At 38.3% G+C, this 23,244-nt stretch overlaps 3 protein-coding genes and 1 pseudogene across 24 annotated transcripts; 3 read left to right on the forward strand and 1 right to left on the reverse strand.

Annotated features, from left to right (window-relative positions):
* Window positions 1-4,365: 4,365 nt before the first annotated feature.
* LOC103968134 (serine/threonine protein phosphatase 2A regulatory subunit B''beta) lies at window positions 4,366-10,343 on the reverse strand. The gene is made up of 13 exons (XM_009381476.3): window positions 9,949-10,343; window positions 9,134-9,376; window positions 8,865-8,970; window positions 8,691-8,790; window positions 8,082-8,187; window positions 7,824-7,914; window positions 7,481-7,622; window positions 7,130-7,277; window positions 6,845-6,954; window positions 6,013-6,169; window positions 5,597-5,722; window positions 5,339-5,489; window positions 4,366-4,874 (listed from the first exon to the last, which is right to left on the reverse strand). Exons 1-12 carry the CDS (start codon window positions 10,096-10,098, stop codon window positions 5,349-5,351), a joined length of 1,620 nt encoding a protein of 539 aa, XP_009379751.2. The 5' UTR covers window positions 10,099-10,343; the 3' UTR covers window positions 4,366-4,874; window positions 5,339-5,348.
* Window positions 10,344-10,504: 161 nt separating this feature from the next.
* LOC103968132 lies at window positions 10,505-15,137 on the forward strand. Of its 21 annotated transcripts, XR_007252286.1 has the most exons (9): window positions 10,508-10,722; window positions 11,292-11,660; window positions 11,953-12,423; window positions 12,583-12,685; window positions 12,766-12,796; window positions 13,801-13,874; window positions 14,150-14,469; window positions 14,543-14,629; window positions 14,850-15,137. XR_007252286.1 is itself a non-coding variant. In XM_048568253.1 (8 exons), exons 1-5 carry the CDS (start codon window positions 10,634-10,636, stop codon window positions 12,570-12,572), a joined length of 657 nt encoding a protein of 218 aa, XP_048424210.1. In that variant the 5' UTR covers window positions 10,505-10,633; the 3' UTR covers window positions 12,573-12,685; window positions 12,766-12,796; window positions 13,801-13,874; window positions 14,150-15,137. The 21 variants fall into 21 exon arrangements, 12 of the variants coding, with proteins under 12 accessions (XP_048424210.1, XP_048424211.1, XP_048424207.1 ...); XM_048568253.1 differs by having other exon boundaries at window positions 10,505-10,722; window positions 11,953-12,007; window positions 12,295-12,423; window positions 12,558-12,685; window positions 14,150-15,137; XM_048568254.1 differs by having other exon boundaries at window positions 10,505-10,722; window positions 11,953-12,007; window positions 12,295-12,423; window positions 14,150-15,137.
* Window positions 15,138-15,621: 484 nt separating this feature from the next.
* On the forward strand, window positions 15,622-20,186 carry LOC103968137 (disease resistance protein RUN1). Of its 2 annotated transcripts, none has more exons than XM_048568241.1 (5): window positions 15,622-16,488; window positions 16,851-17,937; window positions 18,052-18,333; window positions 18,439-19,275; window positions 19,376-20,186. In XM_048568241.1, exons 1-5 carry the CDS (start codon window positions 15,689-15,691, stop codon window positions 20,033-20,035), a joined length of 3,666 nt encoding a protein of 1,221 aa, XP_048424198.1. In that variant the 5' UTR covers window positions 15,622-15,688; the 3' UTR covers window positions 20,036-20,186. The 2 variants fall into 2 exon arrangements, with proteins under 2 accessions (XP_048424198.1, XP_048424199.1); XM_048568242.1 differs by having other exon boundaries at window positions 15,623-16,488; window positions 18,055-18,333.
* Window positions 20,187-21,325: 1,139 nt separating this feature from the next.
* Window positions 21,326-23,174, forward strand: LOC103954472 (annotated as a pseudogene).
* The last annotated feature ends 70 nt before the right edge of the window (window positions 23,175-23,244 follow it).

Consider the following 23,244-nt stretch of genomic DNA (forward strand, 5'->3'; position numbering starts at 1 on the left):
AATTTATTTCTTATTGGAAGAATAAATGCTTAATTAAAGAAAATATTCACATACTACATGCGTGTGTGTGTGTGTGTGTGTGTATATATATTATGTACTATTACAAACAAAATAACTAATTAATCATATGACCGTAATGTCAGAAATTTAACGTAAATAGATAAATATAATAATATGGCATTTGTATATGTGAGAAATTTCGAACACCGGAAACTTTAAATTTAATTCTATGCCATGACATTCATCTTCAAAATGACAGTTTTATTTGTAAGAATATTTGCTAAACAAATAAAGAGAATTTCTTTTGCCTTAGCTCTTGTGTGTACAGACTTGATATTCTATTTATCTTTTATACCTTTTTTTAAAAAACACAAAAAGCTGTTCCTATTTTAGTTTTGATAGCTTCTTTTTTGTACTTTATTACCAAGGTTTTGGCCCTTGGGGACCATAATGAATATATATATATATATATATAGAGAGAGAGAGAGAGAGAGAGAGAGAGAGAGAGAGAGAGAGAGAGCTTTAAGGGAAGAAACCTCTATTTGTTTTTTTTTATAAAAATAGGAATTAGTTGTGGAGTCCGTACCATATCGAACTTCAATGATCCGAACCCTCTATTTTTTAAGTTGCACCTCATAGATCACATTTGCCAAATATTAACCAAATCAGAAATATTTAATACATCTAATTGGGTTAAAAAAAAATTAACGAATACTTTGTTATATAAGTAACAATGAAATTTTATCTTGATAAATAAATAGGCAAATGATTTCGGATTGAATTGAATTTTTATAAGGATGATCTATGAATTGAAACTTACAAAATAAACAGTTTGGATTATTGATGTTCAATTAATAATGAACCCCACACCTGATTAAAACATGTAGATTTCCTTGCATAAAGGGCCTATATATACACATATCCTCTGTATGTGAGCCAGGCCGCATGATTTCATTGCTAGTGGATACATGCATGTCCCTTCATGCTCCTCAACTACTCCGCTAAAAATTCTCCGAGTCCATGGGGTGCCATAGCTATTGCTGCTCTCCCTTCTTTTTCTGTGCTCGTACATGCATTGGCCTCTCTAAACCAGCCATGCATGCATGCCGCATGGTGGTGGTATAACACGTACATATATGTGTATTATTATATGATCCCCGTCAGTGATAACTAACTGAATCTGCATCCTTTCCTTTTTGATCTTTCAGAGTGAAAGCCCCCACACTTGGCCATGGAAACAAATTAAACTAAAGAAATTGGCACTTACCGATCTGATCTGAATAATCTGATGATCGAGGTCACCCTCCACCTGCAACTGCAAAATTTATATACTTCAATTAATATTCTTAGTTTGGAGAATAGTAACACATACGTGTATATGTACAACTGGTGACAAACAAAATTTTATCGGGCTCTAATAATCATATACACACACACAGGCACACACATAAAGTTATACAAGCTACTGTCATTGGGGTATACACACACACACACACACACACACACACACACACACACACACAGGCACACACACAGAGGCACACACATAGGCACACACATAAAGTTATACAAGCTACTGTCATTTGGATACCCCGTGCTTTGAGATTAAAATAATAAATACAAATTTATGTATAGGAACATGGTACGAATAGTGGACTGATGTTATGATGACTACCATCCTACCTATGTTCCTTTGTACGTAAGGTGAAAAGCCATAATTTCTGTTTGTTAGATAGATCAAGAAATGATATACTTTTGTACTGATAAAACCTTGTAATACAAGTAAAAAATGATAAAACCTAGGAAGGCCTACTAATGCTTCGGTTAAAAGATGCAATTACGGGACAGAGGTTCAAGACCGAAGAGGTAGACTTAGGGAGACTTTGGAAGAGACTCAAAAGAATTAGAGTACTTGGATCTAATGGAAAAAGTGACACAGAACCGAGCGCAATGGCGTTCTAGGATTCATATAGCCGATCCCATTTAGTGAGAAAAGGCTTTGTTGTTGTTGTTGTTGTTGTTGTTGTTGGTGTATGGTGGATTGCAAACGTACAATCATACTCTGATAATTACATATAACTAACGAATAATGATTTAAAAACTACATCAATTGCATTGGTTCAGTATTGAGTATCAAGGCATCATATGATCAGCAAGTTCAACTGCATTCTCAACTTCGGCATCAGCTTCGCATGCAGCATCACATCCTTGTGGATGGTCTCCTTGCACTTCAAATAGAAAACTCTTCTTCTCCTGACAGTTCCGATTGGTATGGTCGCTGCTCCCCAAAGGACAGGACTCTGCCTTATTTTCCAAATGAAAAGCCAAGGGTTGAAGCACCCCAACCGGGGCTATGGAACCAGCACGATTCGAGCATTCTGGAAATTGAAAGAATCATGTAGAATGAAACAATTACAACGTAAATGAAATAAACTTACAACAAAGAGAGGGCAGTCCAGTGTCAATGTTTCATATTCCCCTCCTTCGCCGCACACGTTAATCCCATACAACCTGCCAAAGAATGGAAGATTAACCAACAGATTTTTGGATTATATATGCTTAATATACAATCAATGATGGTAATATCATGTACTGGAGAAATTTTGGTTTAAGGGGGTTGGTCAGAGAAAACATACTCTTCCAACTTATTCAATAGGGTTGCAAGAATGCTATTCCTTCGCCCAAGTGCTTTGAGGGATCCAACCCCATGGCAGCAGCCTACGATATACTTCCATCCATAAACCCCGGAGCCTTAAATTATTTTTTGGAAATTACTATAACATAGTAGGCAATTATATATGAAAATTTCTTAGAGCTGAAAATTTACAAAGGTTAATGCCGGTAAGAACACTTGTAAATATTCAGCTTTACTAATGGACATGTTCTTACCGGTAAGACCATGTGTAAATTTTTAGCTCTACTAAAAATCAGATTTTGACGTCTCCATACTGAAGAAGAATGGTGACAAATGTGCCGTTGAGGGTAACCAAGAATCAAAATCTGAAAATGGTAAGATAGCTGGTAATATACATTTCAAGTATTGTGATCTTTCAGCTGATGGAGTTTTTTCTTGCAAACCTTCTCAACGTAGGGTTTCTTGCAGTTGAGGCGAAAGAAGTAGCAGATGCTGTCATTAGTAATGTGGACACTTTACAGGGTTCCAGCAGGATTCAGCCCGATCGATTCATCAGTACCTCCTGTTAAAAGACCTTCAGATAGCTGCCAATCAGGTAATCATGGGAACCACAAAAGGTGCTTACTCATCACTGAAGTTTTCAGCGAATGAAAGAGTTGATGGGACTAACATCGCTGTAGCTGGGAGAAAAGCAAGCAAGACTAAGAGAATGAGAGGCCCCGAGATCTCTGCTGTTAAGACTGGGGAGCATGTTGATCACGTACGTGATAATGAATCTATCTGCTCTTCAATTTGTGGGTACAGATACGTCTTTTGTGGATAGTTTTGGTCATTCATTCGTAAACATGTTATCTTGTTCTATTATAAATACCATTTCCTCGATCGGTAATCTCTGCGTGAACTATATCTGCATATATTTTTCATTCAGATGCATTTAGGGGTCTGATCTAGAGAAAACATTGGACGAGATCTCTTTTGATATGATCGCACTCACTCTTTTGCTAACGAGCCAGTGCAGTCGTCCGCTGTGCGCATGTTCCAGTTCTTCCTACACTTTTGCACTCACATAAACTGCTTTTCCAACTATATGTAGGGGGGCAGAATCTGCTTTGAATGCCACTATTAAGGATCCAATATTTCATAGGGTTAGGGATGTTGCCCCAAACAAGGTATTACAATTTGGAAATATTTATAGCTCCACAGATGCACAAATATGCTTTCATGATACTTACCTTCTTCTCATCTTTGATTCATCTCACAGGCAATGCTTGGCTTACGCTTATTCTGAGCTCGGAAGGAAGAAAGCACTTCTTGGCCTCCTTTTTTTTTTTGGGTCGGATTTATCCTTCATTCTGTTAAGGGTTTTTATCACAAATGTAAGCCTTTGATTTGTTGGTTTACGCTTACAACGCTGCTTGTACGAAATTTTGAGAAAAGTTGAGGCAAAATTCTCCAATTCTTCCATAGCACGCAAGCGTTTTCACATCGACCATTCACTCTTACTGGGTTTTCACTCGGTTTTGGGAGAATGGCTTGTAATGGGATGAAAAGGAGGTGCAGAAAACCGAGCGAAAACCCGCTTTTCTTGTGAGATATCACATTATCAGCTCATCAGGTGGCACTCTGAAGCAACAAGGGTAAATTATACGAAAGAAATCGATTGCATCCACTCAGAATATCAGGTCAATGTCTTACTAGTTCGTGCAATACGACGAACAAATGCGAAAAGATTATAAACCATGAATATCAATTGATAGTAACCAAAATCCGAACCAAAATTGCTTGACAAAGAAAGTTTGACACAACCTAATGAATTTTACAAATGAAAGTAGGCCAACAACCAATCATTATGACAAAATAAATTAAGAAAACCTTAAATAAGTGATATCTTACAACTTGAGGTAACAAATTGAACTAAAAGGAGAGAGCTTGAGTGTTACGGATGTTATCATCATTCAACTGGCAGTGGTTAATCATGAGCAGACAGCAATTCTGAATGCTACGGTTTGATGTAACGGCCTTCCATTCTGACCCATCATTTGTTCAATTCATGCACGCGTGGACCAGAATTCATTTTGCTGCTGGAAAAAGGTACTTGACACCACCAAGTTCAGAATTTACCCTTAACAAAAGTGCAGGTGTCTGCACTACAACAGCTCGTTCGATATACTAATTCTATGAGTCGTCAGTTCTGTTGATTGCCAGTTTAAAGAAGAAACTGAAAATACCTACCCTATTCCTGCAAAGACAGACAAATGCAAAGGTGGAATTTCCATAGGCAACGGAGACGAGAAAAATAAATTGTGCAAAAAACAATAAACAACTTGTAGCCATGCAAAATTCATGCCATGAGTGTGGGACTTAGTATTGGTGTCTCAGATAGTATCTCAAAAACCAAATATAACATAAGTAAACATCCATTACCGCATGATATCAAACAACAGAGCTTCGTCATACATGCCTACAAGTTGTTTATGAAAAATAGATTAAAAGTATTGACGAGATTTTAGCATCTGCATCTATTGTAATTTTCATTTGTTTCCACTACATGATATGCAGAGTCTTAGAAACTGAGGTTAATAACATGTTTTAAATCATTTACTCATCAGCCCATCGTAGGAATGTAATAAAATAAAATGGAAGGGTTAATAAGTTAAAATAAAGCTATGCCATATTTATTGACTTCAAACCTAGGTAGGTTACCTGAGTTGAATCAAAAGGGAGCCTCTAGTGATTCGTCCCAAACTTCGGCACTTCCATTGGAGGCATCTTCAACATCTTCTTCCATTGAAAGTCTGATGTATTCTCTATGTGCAAATCGATCCCACTCTGTCAAGGTTGGATTCTCACGTTCCTGTAAACATCAGCAAGGCTGTTATCAGCAATAGAAATGCAATCCACTACATGTTTATCTGGAATCTTCAAACTTCAAATGATGAGAGGAAAAACTGTTCTATGTACCTGACGAATGAGAAATGGATCACGAGTTTCAAAGGCCATGAACTTGTTAAGGTTGAAAAGGATATTGAAAACACTTCCTGAAAGTTTACAGCCTTTCAGATCATGGAGTGTGATATAGCTATCATTCTGCAATAACAACGCTTCATGTCAACCACAGTAAAACTATATCTAACAGACTGCAGAGCATTCCATTCTTTTAAACAATTTTCTTGGGGCAATAAACCTCGAAGGATGCTTATTTCTAGGATGTTACATGCCAGCAACATAATCATCAATTAAGAAAGAGGGGTTACAATTTATTCCGAGAAGGACTACTTGACCTCGACCTTGTACTTTTAGGTTTTGTTTAAAAAAAATTCAGTTTACTCCAAAAAAGAAAAGATAACAGTAAAAGGCTCCAGTCAAAAAAGGCAAACCTCTGGTCCAATCATGTCAATTATCTGGCACAAAATATCCTCAAACAGAACAGGTTCTTGGGCCATGCATTCCATTCTATGCAATTGCTCCTCATAAAAGAATTGCAGTTCATTCCGTGTCAAAATTCCATTTCCATCCAAATCTATGCACTTGAACCTAACATGAACAATGTGGTGTCACAGCTACTACACAATTGATAGAATAACTAACTGTGTAAGGGCAAATCAAGTAGATCCCTCCATCCACCCCTTAGTATACTGAGGTTGCACATTCAAATACACTTAGTTGAAGCCTCAAATATCGATCTGTGTCCCATCCCAAAGTCAAATCTGATCAAAACCTAACAAGAAAAATGAATCTTCCGAACTGCCTCTGAAAGCAGGACATAGTAACGGTTTTATTTAAAAAGTTTTCAGGGAAAAAGTTATCAGTACTCTACATGAAGTATAGATAACAAAGTTTCCACCTAATAATTCTTGTATACAATTATTATGCAACTGATTTCACACATCCCATGATTAATTTAATCTTTATTTTTTTTTTTCAGAAATAAATCACGATTAGTTCCTGACTAGCCTAATTCTTGTTAATGCATGGCTGACTTTAAATGAATGTTGAATCAACGAGGCTGATTCAAAAATTAATACAACAATGTGGAAACCCATTTTTGCATATTCTGTAATCTTTCCATTTTTTCTGTCGAACTACCCAGCACATATGTTCCAATTGGACCTCTATCTTATATTGCTGCATTACCCATAATTACACTTGACCGCTACATCTTGAGAAGCAAGTTACTGACTGAAAAAAAGATAAGAGGTAAAGATATACCAGAACTCAAGGCTAGGCGGAGAAGATTTATCCTCCTCTGAGAGAATGAAGTTGACAAAATCTTGATATCCCATCTTTCCTTCAACCTTGCTAGTAAACTTTCTTGCGACCTGAGAAGCCAAAAATAAACTCATTAAATACATAATCGAGAATGCATGTCTGTGTCAGGGAGGGAGAGAGAGAGAAAGAGAGAGAGAGAGAGAGAGAGAGAGAGAGAGAGAGGATTAAGCTTTTATTGAAAGAATCTTTTTCTTAAAATTGGTAAACAAAAGCTTCATGACAAACCTGGGAAAATATTCTGTCAACAATCCGGTAGGTAAGTGCATGGTTACCATATCTGATCAGGTTCTCTTTATCGATCAGAAAATCATGATCTGTATCCAGCTCCCAAAACTTGCAGTATATCACATAAAAGTGCTCATAAGAGAAGTACCTGTAACAGATTATATAAGAAAGAAAAAGTTAGAACAAAAGTCACTGATATCACATATCATACATAAACATGCAGTAAGGAACACACTCTTGCAAACTATTCCAGATTGTGTGAAAGAAAACAGGCATAATGATCCCTAATTTTAATGGCCAGACCCTATAGTCTATAGTAACACAGACTAAGTCTGTATCCAGAATCTTTACCTCAAAACCTTGTTGATGTCCTCTTCTTCATCTGCATGTTGCATTGCATCAATCAAGTTTCCACGCTTTAACTCCCTGAGTGTGAGATGACCGTTCCCAGATCTATTTATGTAGTAAAATATTCTGTATATTACAGTTTCAGCTGGACCATTTGCAATAATATCTCAAGTTAACGTGTGCATCATGTGAAAGGAATTGCTTCAATCATAACCAGAGTAAAAATGCAACACCAAAACAGCATAAGTGAGAGGAAGGGAGAGAAGAAAGGAGGGGGAGAGAGGGGATTGGAAACTCTACAAACTTATGGTATTAAGAAAAGGCTGATTGTAGGTGGAGAACAAACCATATCTTTCCTGAAACTCATGCGTGCTCTGTAAGAACTCCAACCCTGGATGAGTTGCCAAAAGTTCTCGAAGGACAGGTTTAAAGTCATCCTGTTATGAAGCAGGAACAGGATTTAGATACTCGTTACTGCAGCAAATGTATTAATTATAATAATCAACATTGCATTTAATGGTATGATGATTTTGTAGAGATATCAGGTTGTACACAAATTTGTAATAAACATAAAAGACGGAAAGAAATAAAGCAAAACAAAAACCTGAGTGAGATATTTGAGATCTGGTTGCTTCAAGATCGAATAGATCTGAGTAGCTACATCCATCGTCAACATGTTTCCACCAACCCAATAATCAATAAATGTTTCCCTACAAACAAATTAGTAGGAAAAAGTAAGAGCATGCTTTGCAAAGGAAACAACCGAGCTTCAATAACAAGAGAATTAACAAGTCCAGAGGAAAGTAAAACTAAGGAACTTTCTTTGGTAAAGAAAGAACCAAAGAAACAAAATATGACTAGAGCAGGGGCCACCCAGAATTTATAGTCAGGTGAGGTCACAACATTAGTTAAACCAAGAGTTGGCTACAAGTCAGCTCAGAAAAAAAAAATAGCCTCCAGGAAAGCTACTTGACCCCTTCTCCGCAATCAACCCTTATAAAGGACATTGTTTATCCACTTCAGACAGAAAGATTCATGCACCTTAAAGTGGGGTAATAGAGTTGGTGAACAAGAATCGAGACATTTTAAAAGTAGAGGAAAATAGTTGTGGTTACATAAGATAAACCACAGCAAGGAAAGATATTGAAAGGGGTGGGGATAACAACTTCGAAACTACACCCTTTCACAAGCAATGACAAAAAGTGAATATTACCTTGTTACAAATCCAGTGCTGTTAGCATCAATCTTTCTGAAAAGAGATGTGGAGAAGAATGAGGGCAGCTTGCAGATATCCTTAGCAACTGATTTAAATTCTGATACACCAAGGAGACAGTTAAAAGCTAATTCTAGTTGTACAACACAAACTTATATCTTAAGTATATCTCACCATGAATCTGCAGTCCGTCTGAGTTGCCAGAGAAAAACTGATTGATTCTAAATAAGCATTGATCTTTTAGTTCATTTGGAGGCGGGCGACCATTTAGAAAGTAAAACTGCAAGTGGCACAAAATCCAAGTTACAAAAAATAACCTACCTTTCCCTCTAATTAAAGAAAACCATTACAGCTAGATAGTTCAAATGACAAATACAACGCATAACAAAATAAATAAAAAATAGTGCCACCTTATTGCCGAAAAGGATTAGGATTTGTCAAACCTGAGGTATCACTTCTTTAACTGGTTCGCTAACTACTTTCAGGGGAGAACCTAAATGAGAAGGACCAATCCTCTGTTTCATAATGCGAGGGGATCCAGATGAACTTCTTGGTGACAGTGGTGGTGCACTGCCTGCTGGAAACATAGAAGGCAAAGTACTTCCTGCAGTGGCATGTGGACTAGAAGAATTTCCCTGAACATTCAGGGGCCTACCTGCCTTTGCTTCAGTTAGCAGTTGTGTCACCTGCAACCATAAAGTAGGGAAAATGAAAAAACTGTCATGCATCAGAAAAGATAAAACAATATGTAGTATGTAAATCATAGGTATCCTAATTAAATAAACTTTAGCATTTCCAACAACTAATTACAAATTTGTAACTACTTTAAGGCATTAGGTAATTTCGAACATTGCTAACAATTTACAATTTTCATCCCTTTTTCCATACTGAAATGTGCCCTTTAATGCTTCATTAATCGCAATGTCATCGTTTCCGAACAAATTCAATACCATGGGCAGGAAAATCAATATATACCAAAATCAACTTAGCATCATTATTTCTTAGCTCTCATGCTGTTTTCACAGGCTAGAACAAACACATATACACATCCATGCAAATTATGTGCATCTGAAAACATACACAGATGAAAAAAACACAGAAATTTTTAATTCAACAGCTAAAAATAAAGCTCACCAAAATTCAAAAACCAAAAAATGCACATAAATCCTTCGAAACTCAAGAAGATGCATAACCAAAACAATGCGAAAACACCAAAAATTTCAAATTTTGAAGACAAAACATTTGGGTTTTCAAGTACCAGGCGATTAGTATCGGGAAGCGAAAGCCACTGCTCGAACAGCGACTCGACGTAGCTCGGATTAGATTTGAGGGCCAAAGGGGACACCTCATTGAGCTGCAACAGCTCGGCATCAAACGACGCCGCATCCACCACGATTTCCATAGTCATCGAGACGCATATACAGATCACGGAACCCTAGATTCGGAAATTCGAATCCCCCCAAAGCGCTTTCCTTTCTATTATAATATTCGTTTCAAATCAATGCCTTTTTGCCCGATTGGAAAAAAAAATAAAGGTGAGATTTGAAGTGGAAGAAACCTCAGATCCTTGAGGAATTGGAGTGTTTGGCGAGAGAGAAAACCGGAGAGAAAGTGAGGGAAAATGAGAGAAAATCCTTCGGCGATTGATGCTCAGAGGGGAGAGGGGAGAGACAGAGAGAATAGCCATAGCAGCTCCAAAATTTTATACAAGAAAAGAAAATCGAGGAAGGGTGTATACGTGTCAGTGTGACATTGGCCCGAAACTGAATCATCTACGGCCAGCATCATTACTTTTTCCTGCAACTTATTGCAACAACGAATAAAAAACTTCCCCGTAGTTCTTTTTTAATTAATTTACCATTTTGTTCCAACATCGTATAAAGCTGTCATTTTCCCTCGGGTTTTCTTTTCCCTTGGATTTTCTCGGGAAACAAACAGAAAATATGGAAGGAGAGGAGCTGCGTCGTTCCGAAGCGGACACGGTTGATCTTCTGAATCAATTCGAACGTATCTTGGAATCCGATCCCCAAATGTAAGTCATTCGTACTTGTATGTTAGTAGATAATCAGTGATTGCAGGTTTAGCTTCTCTGTTTTCAGTAAAGACGCAGACTTTGTGTTTGATGAAATGCCCGATGGAGTTTTGTATATATAGGTTTTATTCGTGCTTGGTTGGTGTACCTTCACAAAGTGTAATTTCGGTGTCGAATAGTACAGATATTTGGTCCCAAATGGATTGATCCATGCGTGAGTAAAAGTCACAGCTTGGTTTTACTTGGATTTGATATTTTTTGGAAAATGTCCATTCAGTTTTAGTTCAAATTCAAAATGTTGATTCAGTGTTCGTTCATTACTGTTACTGAATCTGGAATTTCGATAACTGTCCAAGTATGCCGTATTCTTATGCTGAAAGTTTTTGAATTGTGTGTGTGTGTGTGTGTGTGTGTGTGTGTGTGTGTAATTGTGAGTGCATTATGATTTTGTGTCGAGATGTTCTCTTTTTTTATTTTTTTTTATTTTGGAAGGGTTCTCAGTTATGTTTTCGGAATATGTAGTAATTCCATCGTCTTATATATTGTTCTTTCCTCTTGATTGAACCCAGAGATGAAGTGGGATTTCTTCACCTGTCCCAGTTTTCGAAGCTGAATAAAGAGGCAGGCCATTTCTCACCCTCATCTGATGACAGTACGGTGCTGCACTCAGCTGATGGCAACTCCGTTTTTTGGAATAGGGATCATAAGTTGGGGATTTCAACGCAAGTTCTTTTTCCGTTATATGAGGCTGCTAAGCATGCGTTTATGGCAGCAAGTAGACAATATAAGGCACTTAACAGCAAATCAGATGTATCTGGGGATGAGAAGTCTTTGTATGTGTCATTATCCTTGGATAATAGTTTTGAAGGTGACGTCATGAAGCATAGCGGGGCGCTTTTGTTGCTAAGTAGTGATTTAGGCACTGCATGGCATTCCAGGTTTTCCCCCTTTTCATTTTTGGTTCAGTAGTACTTTTTCCTCTCTCTTATACTTGTTCTAACATAATTGTTTTAAAATAGTAGCAGATATGCATGTGAAGCAACAGTCCTTAGTAGCGTCATGTTCTTTGGTTTCCTGATATGGAGATTCATCTATCTTCCTCTAGAGTTTGTGATGTGCAATTATTTACTATAATTATATATCAATAATTTTGGATCTTCTTGATCTTGTCTGGTTTCAATTTATGTCATCATGTCATGACACCAACTTGATCTAGTGTATGTGATGCAGGAAGCTCGTTGTGTCACAGAAGCATAAGCTCTCAGCATTTTTGGATAAACAACATGTGTGGTTAATTGTTTTGCCATCTTTGTTGTCATTTTTATTCTTTCTATGCATGTTTTTGGTTGCAATTTAACAACTGATTGTTGAAACTTTTGTCTTTGTATGTTGATGCTTCTTAATAGTGGTGGTGCCGTGCATATTCTTGGTTAAATTAATCAAGTACATCCGTAATTTGGAATAGTTCTTTTCTGAATTGGCAAGAATTTTTTCAGCCGAGGAGATTGTTGGATATTCTGCTAATTGGATCAACGGAAGTGATAGCCAGTGATTGGTGGTATCTTTTGGCAGGATTACAAGGACTTTGTTGCGGATGGGATTCAAACAGAACCTTTCAACTTGATTAACGAGGAGAGGGAAGAAGGTTATTTTAATGCAGATGGAAAGTATATTACATATGCCATTAAAAATGAAGTCAAGGTAAACATGTTTATCATTTTTGGGAATAAGCATGTTTATAATTCTTGGGTTGTTAATGCTAGAGTGTTTATCGGACAATTAGGTTCTTGGAGGTTACTGATGATTTAGAGCATAAAATATTTTTTATACTGAAGCTTTCATCTCCCTGATTAAATTCAGTTGAATTAAGTAATTCAGTCGATTACTTAATTCGGTAAAAGAGACAACCAAAGAACAACGTGGAGGTGGAGTCAAATACAAAAGCTTAGAATCAGAAACTAAGGTAATCTTTATGCATTTTGTTTGATTTGTTTGAATAGGATGATTTATAACTGTTTCAATATTATGCTTCTTTGTATGCAGATTACCATATGTATTTGAGAGCACGGCTGATGTAAGTTCTCTCTTTAAGCCTCTATCTCTCTGTGCATCGATCTGTTTTCTGTCAATTTTATTCTTCTGTATGCATTATGTTTAACCAAAGGTTCCTAATCTTTTATTTATGAGTGTGTGTTGCTTGGTCTCCAATGATTATTTATATTTTCCAAGAGTATAATGGGAGGAAAAATCCATTCAACCTCCACCAAATTGTAGGGAATCCAACTAAGATGCTTAAGTGATTTTTTTTTCAGCATGATAAATGTTTAAGGTTAAGGTTTGAAAATTGCAGATTTATAAACTATGCGTAGAGTTTCCGGGCAATATAGTCATTTCTTAATGGGCAATGAATAATTAAGGTTTGAAATCGAAAAGTAGATTGCAAATGTCGTTCGAGATGAAAAACGTACAGGAACGTTAGTTCTTAGCATATGTGAAACATATGTGAATTTTAATCACAAAGTGCAGTTGTACTCGAAACTGAGAGAGTGGCGTTTAATTGTTCTCCTATGGGATGTGGTTGATCTTACCCTTTATATGTTTAATATTATATATGCTTAGTTGAGTTATTTTTTCCTTTTGGGATTCAAGGCCATACACTATTGATCCCTCAAATTTTTTGCCATGAAGCAAAATGTGGTGACTCACGCAGACAGCTGACTCCTTTTCAATAGAAAGGAATAGCCAAACTAACCCAGCTGGGAAATAACGTTCACCAATCACTGTCTTCGCACTTTTACTTAAGTGAATACATTGTTGTTCATTCTGGCCGTCTTTCCAAGATCAAGCCCCTTGCTCAGTTGGATAAAGTTTGCATCCTTAGTTGTGCCGTATCGACAGTTTGGATTTTTGGGTGCCCCTCTCATGTAGCAAAACGAAAAATTATCTTCAGTTGCTGTTTATTGGCCTCGCTTTAAGTTTGGACAAACTTTGTTGATCCCATATTCTTTATTCTAATAAATTGCATTTATTTTCTCTTCCGTATTCATACTGATACATGCATGATCTTGGCTACTGAAGGTGCAAGATTTCTGGGGCGCCACTGAGTATTGGGGTGGAGTCGGTGGACTTGAATCCCAAGACATTTGACAAAGGTATATATAATTTTTTCCCATTTTGATTGGTTTAACAGGTAGTTTAGTGGGAAAACCTAGAAATAGATTTTTGCTTATAACATTCTTTCCTTGGTGATAACTAAGAAATTCGGAGTAAATGGATTTGTGAATTCGAATGACAATGACAAACCAGTGCACGAGATGAAAAATGATTCACTATTCTTATTATGCGTGGGACATGAAGCAACATAGATAGTGAAGTAGTAACTTTGACTTTATATTTTTATTTTCTTTCTACTTTTCATCTACCCAAGTCTACAATGCACGTGCGACTAAGGAAAAGACCGAGACATCAACCAGTGCAGAAGCTCCTGATAGGACTAATTGCAGACAGCTCTGAAACTACCTCTTCTATTCAAACGCGGAGGAGAGAAACTCCAACACGTTTTGATGCAAAGCAGTTCGTCTCAAATTGCCACTTCCTCAGTTTCTCAAATCTCAACAATCAATCTGCAGTGTCCCTCAAGCGGTTTCTCTCAAACTCTTACGATTTGCATTTTGTTTCTCTCCCTACACTCTCATCAGACTATCACTGCTCTCTCAGATGAACACTACAAATTTAAGCCTGATGCTGGTATGTGATTTCCACTCCATCTCATCTCTTTTTTCAAATTTTACGGTAATTTTCAAACCTTTTGTACAATCAGGTAAATCTCCATATAATTGAATAATAGCTCCTTCATCAGTTCATTGGCTTTGACGTTGGACTTAAGTAAATGGGAAATCATTAATTGGTATGGATCAAGATATATTTCTTTTGTGTTTTTGGATAATTTAAAGGGATGTGCAAATAGATGGGAACAGTAGAATTCATTTTGATTAAAAAAAAGAGAGAAAATAACCTTGCTGGATTATACTTCTTGGTTGTTTGATGAAGTTCGCACCAAGTTAAATAGATTCACAAATTTAGTTTTTTATATGGAATTCTTACTGATTCCAATTCGTATTATATAGCAAGAGAAAAATCCTGGGCAAAAGGCACCAATTCAACAGCATGGTGGCCAAGAAAAAGGATGGCCATTCCCAAACAAGCAATACCAGAGATTGAACAGGAAAAATCATAAACACAGCAGATGTGCGGTGTCAACCTTCTGATACGGACGTATGTACATTTTTGTATTTGAACGATGAGCAGTTGAAGACTGCCAATCTTTTGATACTATGATTATTTTGAGTACATGATACTATGAACTTATGTACATGAATTAAGCTTTTATAGCATCTCTATCATTTGAACAGTGAGCAATTGGACACTGCCAACTTTTGATAATATGAACACTGTCAACCTCTATCTTAGGTAAAGAAATCTAGCTTTAATAAATTATGTTTTCTGTATGTGCATATTATCAAAACATTTTAAACACCCGCAGCAACGCGCGAGCACTGTTGCTAGTTTTCATCTAAATCAAAATTTGGTCCAAACCAAATCAAATTTTGCAGTAGGATACTTTCAAACTAGCCCTCTTGAAGTTGTTTTATAAGTGGTGTAGTGTACTGGACTGTGTTCCTACAAACTGAAAAATCTCTCATCACCGTGTAGAATTTGGCATTAAAGTGGAATGAAAAGGGCACCTCGTAGAATTTAGGGTGTAGAACCACAAGTCAACTTACCGCGTAGAATTTGGCGTTATAGTGGAAGAAAAAAGAGCACCTCCCAAAATTTAGGAAGTAGAACCACTAGTCAACTTACCAATACTCAAGTCTACAGTCAACAATACTCAAGTCTACAGTCCACTACGACGGCGTACGCGGGTTTATTAATCAGAAGAAGAAAGTAGTTCCGGTAGAAAAAAATGAAAATCAATATAGCCAAACAACCTTCAATTTGCCTAACGAAATTGAAGGCAATGGATAACTGGTCCAGCTTAGGGAATTTGTTAATTATGGTGCTGGTGTTACTGTCCTTCCACTATGCTCATCGCAATTCCGTTCTTGTCTTTGATGTCCTCATCTTCCTCCTCTGCTCCCTCGGCCTCGTCTTTCGCCAAATGAATATCTCAGTCCCCGATAAAACCTCGTCCTCGCCTTCATCCTCATCGTCCTCCTCCTCCTCACCCTCCTCGTCCTCCTCCGCCTCCTCCACGTCCTCACCCTCAATCTCATCCTCATTGTCCTCCTCCGCCTCCCCGTCATTGTCCTCCTTCTCAAAAGGCTCGCTCTACGAAGTGTTCATAAGCTTCAGAGGCGAAGACACACGTAAAAACTTCACGGGCCACCTCCACGAAGCATTGACAAAGGCCGGAATCAACGCCTTTATGGACGACGAACTAAGCAGAGGAGAAGATCTAACTACCGAACTTGTGCGGGCAATCCAGGGTTCTAGGATCTCTATCATCGTCTTCTCAAGACGGTACTCCGACTCCAGCTGGTGTCTCGAGGAGCTGGTTAAGATCATGGAGTGTAGAAGAACGCTAGGGCAATTAGTTTTGCCGATATTCTATGATGTTGATCCTTCGCATGTCAGGAAACAGACTGGTTGTTTTGCACAATCGTTTCTGAAACATACAGATGAAAAAAAGGTGGAGAGGTGGAGAGCTGCTCTTACTGAAGCTTCGAATTTGTCTGGCTGGGATCTCAGAAACACTTTGGACGGGTACTTACTAATTTCTTTTCTTATGAATTAAGGCTTTAACGTACCTTTGCTTATTTATTTGGAATCATGCGATTTCTTAGACCTCTGTAATAAAATCATACAATAAAGCTTAAACTGTTAAGGCTACACTAATCACAGTCGGGAAACCGCCGGCGACTGGCTGCGGAGGGAATGGATGCTGGTTTTTTTGTTTGTGTTTCTTATTTAAATTTTAATTGATGTTTGCTAAGTTTAAACGCATCACCTCAAAAAAAGATGTCTTAATTAAAATCTCTATTCATGATAAATAATTTTGTGTATTAATTAGTTTAATTTCGTTGTATAACAATCTTCGTTTTGCTTCTCAACTTGACTAATGCCAGGCATGAAGCAAAGTTTATCAGGACGATTACCAATGACGTCACTACGAAGTTGAACAACAAATACTTCGACGTAGCGCCCTATCAAGTCGGAATAGATACTCGAGTGCTAGATATCAGTAATTATTTAGGCATCGGAGATTCATATGATGTTTGTGTGATTGGAATTTCGGGCATGGGTGGAATAGGTAAAACAACGATTGCTAAAGCCATTTATAATAGATTTTATGAAAGGTTTGAAGGTAAAAGTTTCCTTGAAAAAGTGAGGGAAAAGAAAGTAGAAAAATTGCAAAAACAACTTCTTTTCGATATCTTGCAGACCAAGACAAAGGTAAGCAGTGTTGCTGCAGGGACCGCCTTGGTAAGGGAAAGATTTCGAGGCTTAAAGGTACTTGTCATAGTTGATGACGTAGACGATGTGAAGCAGCTACGCGAATTAGCTGGAAATCGCCACTCTTTTGGCCCGGGGAGCAGAATCATCATCACAACTAGAAACGAACGTGTGCTAAAAGAATTTGCAGTTGATAAGATATATCGGGCGAAAGTAATGGACCAAGAAGAAGCTCTTGAGCTCCTAAGTTGGCATGCTTTCGGAAGTAGTAGTTGTCCTAGTCAATATCTTGTGCTTGAAAAAGAAGTTGTCAATTACTGTGGAGGATTGCCGCTGGCTCTTGAAGTTTTAGGATCTACTCTTTTCAAACGAAGTGTAGATGAATGGAAAAGTATATTGGATGAATTGAAAATGATTCCTCGTGGAGAAATTCAGGCACAACTGAAAATAAGCTATGACGGGCTAAATGATAATTACAAGAGGCGGATATTCCTCGATATAGCTTGTTTTTTTATCGGAATGGACAAGAATGATGTCGTACAAATCTTGGATGGTTGTGGCTTTTATGCAACAACAGGAATCGAGGTCCTCCTTGACCGGTGCCTTGTAACTATTAACAGAGAAAACAAGATTATGATGCATGATTTGCTTCGGGATATGGGCAGAGATATCGTGCATGCCGAAAGTCTCGATTTCCCTGGAGAACGAAGTAGATTGTGGCATCCTGAAGATGTAAATGATGTATTGATAGACAAATTTGTAAGTACCTTCCTAATCAAACTTTAAGTTAAACGTGTAAGCATATGTAAGTTAGTAATCTAACTTTTTTTGATGCAAAGCCTTCTCTTATTTGGAGTCTGTTTTTTCGGATAGCAGGGAACTGAAAAAATTGAAGGTCTGGCTTTGAATTTGCCGAGTCTTAAAGAGACTAGTTTCAGTACTGAGGCGTTTAGAAATATGAAGAGACTGAGATTGCTCCAACTAAACTACGTTCGGCTCGCTGGGGGATACCAATGTCTTTCCAAAAAATTAAGATGGTTATGCTGGCATGGATTCCCATTGGAGTTCATACCAATAGAACTGTGTCAACCAAACATAGTCGCTATCGACATGCAGTACAGCAGCCTCAGACAAGTTCTTTGTGAGTATTCTGGGGTAAGTACAATGCATAACCTGAACCAAATTAGGAATCATTTTTATGCTCTCTGTATCTTCTTTTTGGATTTAAATTTTTTATATCAATTTGATTTTTCTTAACAGTTGCTTGATAAGTTAAAGATTCTGAATCTCAGCCACTCCCACGATCTAACACAATCGCCAGACTTTTCGAAATTCCCAAATCTTGAGAAATTGATACTCAAAGACTGTAAGAGGTTGGCTAAAGTTCACAAGTCCATCGGAGATCTCAAGAGTCTTGTGTTGGTGAATTTGAAAGACTGTGAAACGCTTAAGGCTCTTCCGAGGAGTTTCTACAAGTTGAAATCTGTCAAAACTCTTGTTCTCGATGGTTGTTTAAGATTCCAAACCTTGTCTGAGCACTTGGGAGAAATGGCATCATTGGTCACTCTTCATGCAGATGGAACGGCCATAAAAAAAGTACCACCTTCCATCGTACGACTAGAGAAGCTCGAGCACTTATCTTTGAGTAAATTGAAGTGTTCTTTGCAGCTACCTTCCTTAGGAGGTTTACGCTCTTTGACAAGCTTAATTTTGGCGGACAGTAATATAGAGGAAGTGCATAATGATATTGGGAGTAGTCTACCTTGTTTAGTGGAGTTAAGTCTAGTTGACAATAATTTTGGGAGCCTTCCAAGCCTCAGTGGCCTCTCCAAGCTTCTTATACTATCCTTGAATGGTTGCAGAAACCTTGTCGAGATTACAGATTTACCAAAAAGTTTGGGTTTCCTACACATGGAGGATTGCTCTGCATTCGAAAGAATGCCAGATTTTTCAGGCATGTCGACAACAGTGATTCTCTTTTCCCCGAAACTCATTAAGTTTCCAGGCTTGGATAGTGCGTTAAACTCGGGACTCACACTTTGTATGACAACACACAACAATGTCACAGATTTCCTTCTTAAGGATAGCACGCTACAGGTACTCTCTCTCTTCCACACCACCCCCCTCCCCTCCCTCCCTCGCAAATATGTGTGTTATGTTTGTATTACTCACACAAATCTTGTTCAACATTGTATAGGGATGGACAGGAGCTGGAGCCATAATTCTTGTAGGAAGACAAATTCCCACTTGGTTCAATCATGTCAACGAGGGTACCCAAGTCTCTTTTGAAGTGCCTACGGAAATTGGTTGTAATGCTAAAGCATTAGCTGTGTGCCTGGCTTTTGTTCCTCGTGATTACATCAGCTCGTATTATATTTATGTTATTAATCACACCAAGGGTACTAGTTTTTATGTCAAAACAGGACATATTTTTCCCTTTGAAGAACTCATTTGGCTGGGAAATTTATCGTTGTCGGAAATTGAGTTCAATTTGGAAGGAAGCGATTTGGTCCACGTTATTGCACATGGTCCGGTGAAGAAAATAGGGGTACGTTTAGTATGCGACAAACTTATGACTTTTGAAGGTTCGTTATTTGATTACCATTATATCCCTTACGAACGGGCCTTAGAAAAAATTTCTACCGAAGTTGATGATTTTGATGGGGATTATGAAGATGATGATTTTGATGAGGATGATGACAACACGATGAGGATTTTGATGGGGATGATCACGAGGACTTTGATGTGGAGTTTAATGAGGAGGAGGAGGTGGAACAAGAAGATGATGATGAGCAACAAGGTGCAGATGGCATTGAAAAGGATGATGATGAGGAAACTTTCTGGTTTAATCAGCTAGTTTGCAGATAGAGTCTGTATTTTTTTGCATGCCTTGATCTGTTTTTAATATGTTCTCTCTTTTTGAACTTTCTTGTTTCTGTGGTGCTTTAATTTAACTTATTAATGCATTTAAGGTTTTTAATATGTTCATAGAATCCCTCTTCTACTCATATAGTCGCCAACTGTAAGCATCAGCGCATGCCTCCTCCCATCATTCTCTGGGGCACCCAACTATTGCTTCTATTCCCTGCTTTCTTGCCAGGAACCCTTTCTGAGCACCCTGTGGCTTTCCAAACTTCTGAAGAGAAGCCAATGATATTGGCAGCTCAAAATTATGCTTTAGATTTGACTCTGTTCCAAAATCAACAGGGGCACTTGTATCAATCAACTTCCCCGCACCAGCCGCAGCTTCCAAAGCTGCTACAGTTGCCGCCATGCCTGCCCGTACTACTCCCACCGCTGATAGTCCCAGATTTTGACCTCCCAATTCCAACCTTTACAACGCAAACCACAATTAACTCTTCCTCGAAAGGCTCAATAAACCACTTTGCAAGTTCCGACCTTCGAATGGTAATCTCCTTTATATCATCAAAAGTTAGTCCCTCTGACCTTTGATCATCACTGTCAATCATCACATCATCCCCTGATGATCCATCATCTTCACTACGAGAAGCATCTCTCAACTTGCGGTGATTCATCATCTTCACTACGAGAAGCATCTCTCAACATTTGTGACTCATAATTACTTACAAATGTATGAGCCAAATACAACATAAACTCTTTTCATCTTTCTTCTGTGCTCTTTCAGACAGAATTAGATCTCTTTGAAGTTCAGACATCTCTACGAGCTTCCCCCTATCGTCTTCATCCTTGTAAACCGGTGCACGAGATGAAAAATGATTCACTATTCTTATTATGCATGGGACATGAATCAACATAGATAGTTAAGTAGTAACTTTGACTTTATATTTTTATTTTCTTTCTATTTTTCATCTACCCAAGTCTACAATGCACATGCGACTAAGGAAAAGACCGAGACATCAACCAGTGCAGAAGCTCCTGATAGGACTAATTGCAGACAGCTCTGAGACTACCTCTTCTATTTAAACGTAGAAACTCCACCACGTTTGATGCATAGCAGTTCGTCTCAAATTGTAGCTTCCTCAGTTTCTCAAATCTCAACGATCAATCTGCAGTGTCCCTCAAGCGGTTTCTCTCAAACTCTTACGATTTGCATTTTGTTTCTCTCCCTACACTCTCATCAGCACTATCACTGCTCTCTCAGATGAGCACTGCATTTTGTTTCTCAACAGGTCCTGCAAAGCAGGCCAGTACAATGAAGCACTGTACTTTCTTGAGCTAATGGTTAACAAGGGGTACAGGCCTGATGTGCTTCTGTGCACAAAGCTCATCAAAGGGTTCTTCAATTCGAGGAACGTCGAAAAGGCCGTTCGGGTTATGCAGATTTTGGAGAAGTATGGTGAGCCTGATTTGTTTCCGTACAATGCGTTGATCAGCGGGTTCTGTAAGGCGAATCGGATTGATTCAGCAAACAAGCTACTTGATAGGATGAGGAGTCGGGGATTTTCACCTGATGTTGTTACTTACAATATCATGATTGGGAGTCTTTGTGGCAGGGGGAAGCTAGGATTAGCTTTGAAGTTTTTGGATCAGTTGGTGAAGGATAATTGCAGGCCGACTGTGATTACTTACATGATTTTGATCGAAGCAATGATTCTTGAAGGAGGAATTGATGAAGCCGTGAAGCTTTTGGATGACATGTTATCTAGAGGGCTTAAACCTGACATGAATACTTACAATGCAGTTGTTAGGGGAATGTGCAGAGAAGGGATGCTGGATAGGGTGTTCGACTTAGTTAGGAGCTTAGATTCCAAGGGCTGTTCGCCTAATGTAGTCTCGTACAACATTTTGTTACGAGCGCTTTTGAATAGGGGTAAATAGGAGGAAGGGGAGAAGCTAGTGAGCAATATGCGTTCGAGAGGTTGTGAACTGAATGTGGTGACTTACAGCATTTTGATTAGCACACTATGTCGCGATGGGAAAGTTGAGGATGCTGTGAATGTGTTGAAGATCATGAAGGACAAGGGATTGACGCCGGATGTGTATAGTTATGATCCACTGGTTTCTGCTTTCTGCAAATAAGGGAGATTGGATTTGGCGATCGAGTTTTTGGATGACATGATATCGGATGGCTGCTTGCCAGATATTGTGAACTACAATACAATCTTGGCTGCTTTGTGTAAGAGTGGAAATGTTGATCAGGCTTTGGAAATCTTCGGGAACCTCGGTGAAGTGGGATGTCCTCCGAATGTGAGCTCTTACAACACAATGTTCAGTGCACTGTGGAATTGCGGAGACAGAGTGAGAGCGCTTCAAATGGTGTCGGAGATGGTAAGCAAAGGAATTGACCCCGATGAGATTACTTACAATTCGTTTATATCATGTTTGTGCAGAGACAGGATGGTGAATGAGGCTATAGGGTTGTTGGTAGACATGGAAAGTGGTGGCTTTCAACCAACAGTTATCAGTTACAGCATTGTTCTTCTCGGGCTGTGCAAAACGCAAAAGATTGTCGATGCCATTGAAGTGCTTGCGGCAATGGTTGAAAAGAGGTGCCGGCCTAATGAAACTACCTACACTTTGTTGATTGAAGGAATTGGATTCGCAGGATGGCGAGCTGAAGCGATGGAGCTTGCCAACTCTGTTTTTAGTTTAAGGGCGATTTCCGAAGATTCGTTCAGGCGTTTGAATAGAACCTTTCCCATGCTTGATTTTTACAAATAGCTTACTCTATCTGAGATTAAGAACTAGCTTTTGCTTTGTAGCTACAAAGAGGGGTTAGAGTATCGACAAATTCATGTTTTTCGTTAACCTAGAGAAAGGCAGACATTCAGCGGCAGAACTTCCGGCAAGAAAAAGAAAGAGAAGATACCAAGAACTAAATGGAAATGGCTAATTTGAAGATGAATTTCTTTTGTATAGAATATATCGTTTGTATCAAGGAAAAAAAGCAGAAAAGATTTCTGGCAAAACGTTCTATCTTACCGAAGTTGTAGATTCTATACAACCTCAACTAAATTAAACAGGGATGAGCACGGTTTGGTTTAGCCTGCTTCGTTAATATAATTGGTTTTTTACGGGCGAAAGAATGAACCAAAAGAGGACGAGAGAAAGTGGTGAACATAAAACGAGTAGAGGAAAGAGACA

Source organism: the organism of the source record quoted next, unplaced genomic scaffold (genome assembly GCF_019419815.1).
Source record: "Pyrus x bretschneideri cultivar Hongxiangsu unplaced genomic scaffold, Pyrus_bretschneideri_v1 Contig48, whole genome shotgun sequence".
Lineage (NCBI taxonomy): Eukaryota > Viridiplantae > Streptophyta > Magnoliopsida > Rosales > Rosaceae > Pyrus > Pyrus x bretschneideri.

What these genes read in the sequence shown, in the direction of transcription:
- LOC103968134 (XM_009381476.3), bottom strand. Translation starts at nt 10,098, where the DNA reads ATGACTATGGAAATCGTGGTGGATGCGGCGTCGTTTGATGCCGAGCTG. An exon ending in AGCACTGGATTTGTAACAAG is followed by an intron (nt 8,188 to 8,690) that starts GTAATATTCACT and finishes ATTTGTTTGTAG; the next exon opens with GGAAACATTTATTGATTATT. An exon ending in ATCCATTTCTCATTCGTCAG is followed by an intron (nt 5,490 to 5,596) that starts GTACATAGAACA and finishes TGATGTTTACAG; the next exon opens with GAACGTGAGAATCCAACCTT.
- LOC103968132 (XM_048568247.1), top strand. Translation starts at nt 10,634, where the DNA reads ATGGAAGGAGAGGAGCTGCGTCGTTCCGAAGCGGACACGGTTGATCTT. An exon ending in TTGGAATCCGATCCCCAAAT is followed by an intron (nt 10,723 to 11,291) that starts GTAAGTCATTCG and finishes GATTGAACCCAG; the next exon opens with AGATGAAGTGGGATTTCTTC. An exon ending in CATTTTTGGATAAACAACAT is followed by an intron (nt 12,008 to 12,294) that starts GTGTGGTTAATT and finishes ATCTTTTGGCAG; the next exon opens with GATTACAAGGACTTTGTTGC.
- LOC103968137 (XM_048568241.1), top strand. Translation starts at nt 15,689, where the DNA reads ATGAAAATCAATATAGCCAAACAACCTTCAATTTGCCTAACGAAATTG. An exon ending in CTCAGAAACACTTTGGACGG is followed by an intron (nt 16,489 to 16,850) that starts GTACTTACTAAT and finishes GACTAATGCCAG; the next exon opens with GCATGAAGCAAAGTTTATCA. An exon ending in ATGTATTGATAGACAAATTT is followed by an intron (nt 17,938 to 18,051) that starts GTAAGTACCTTC and finishes TTTTTCGGATAG; the next exon opens with CAGGGAACTGAAAAAATTGA.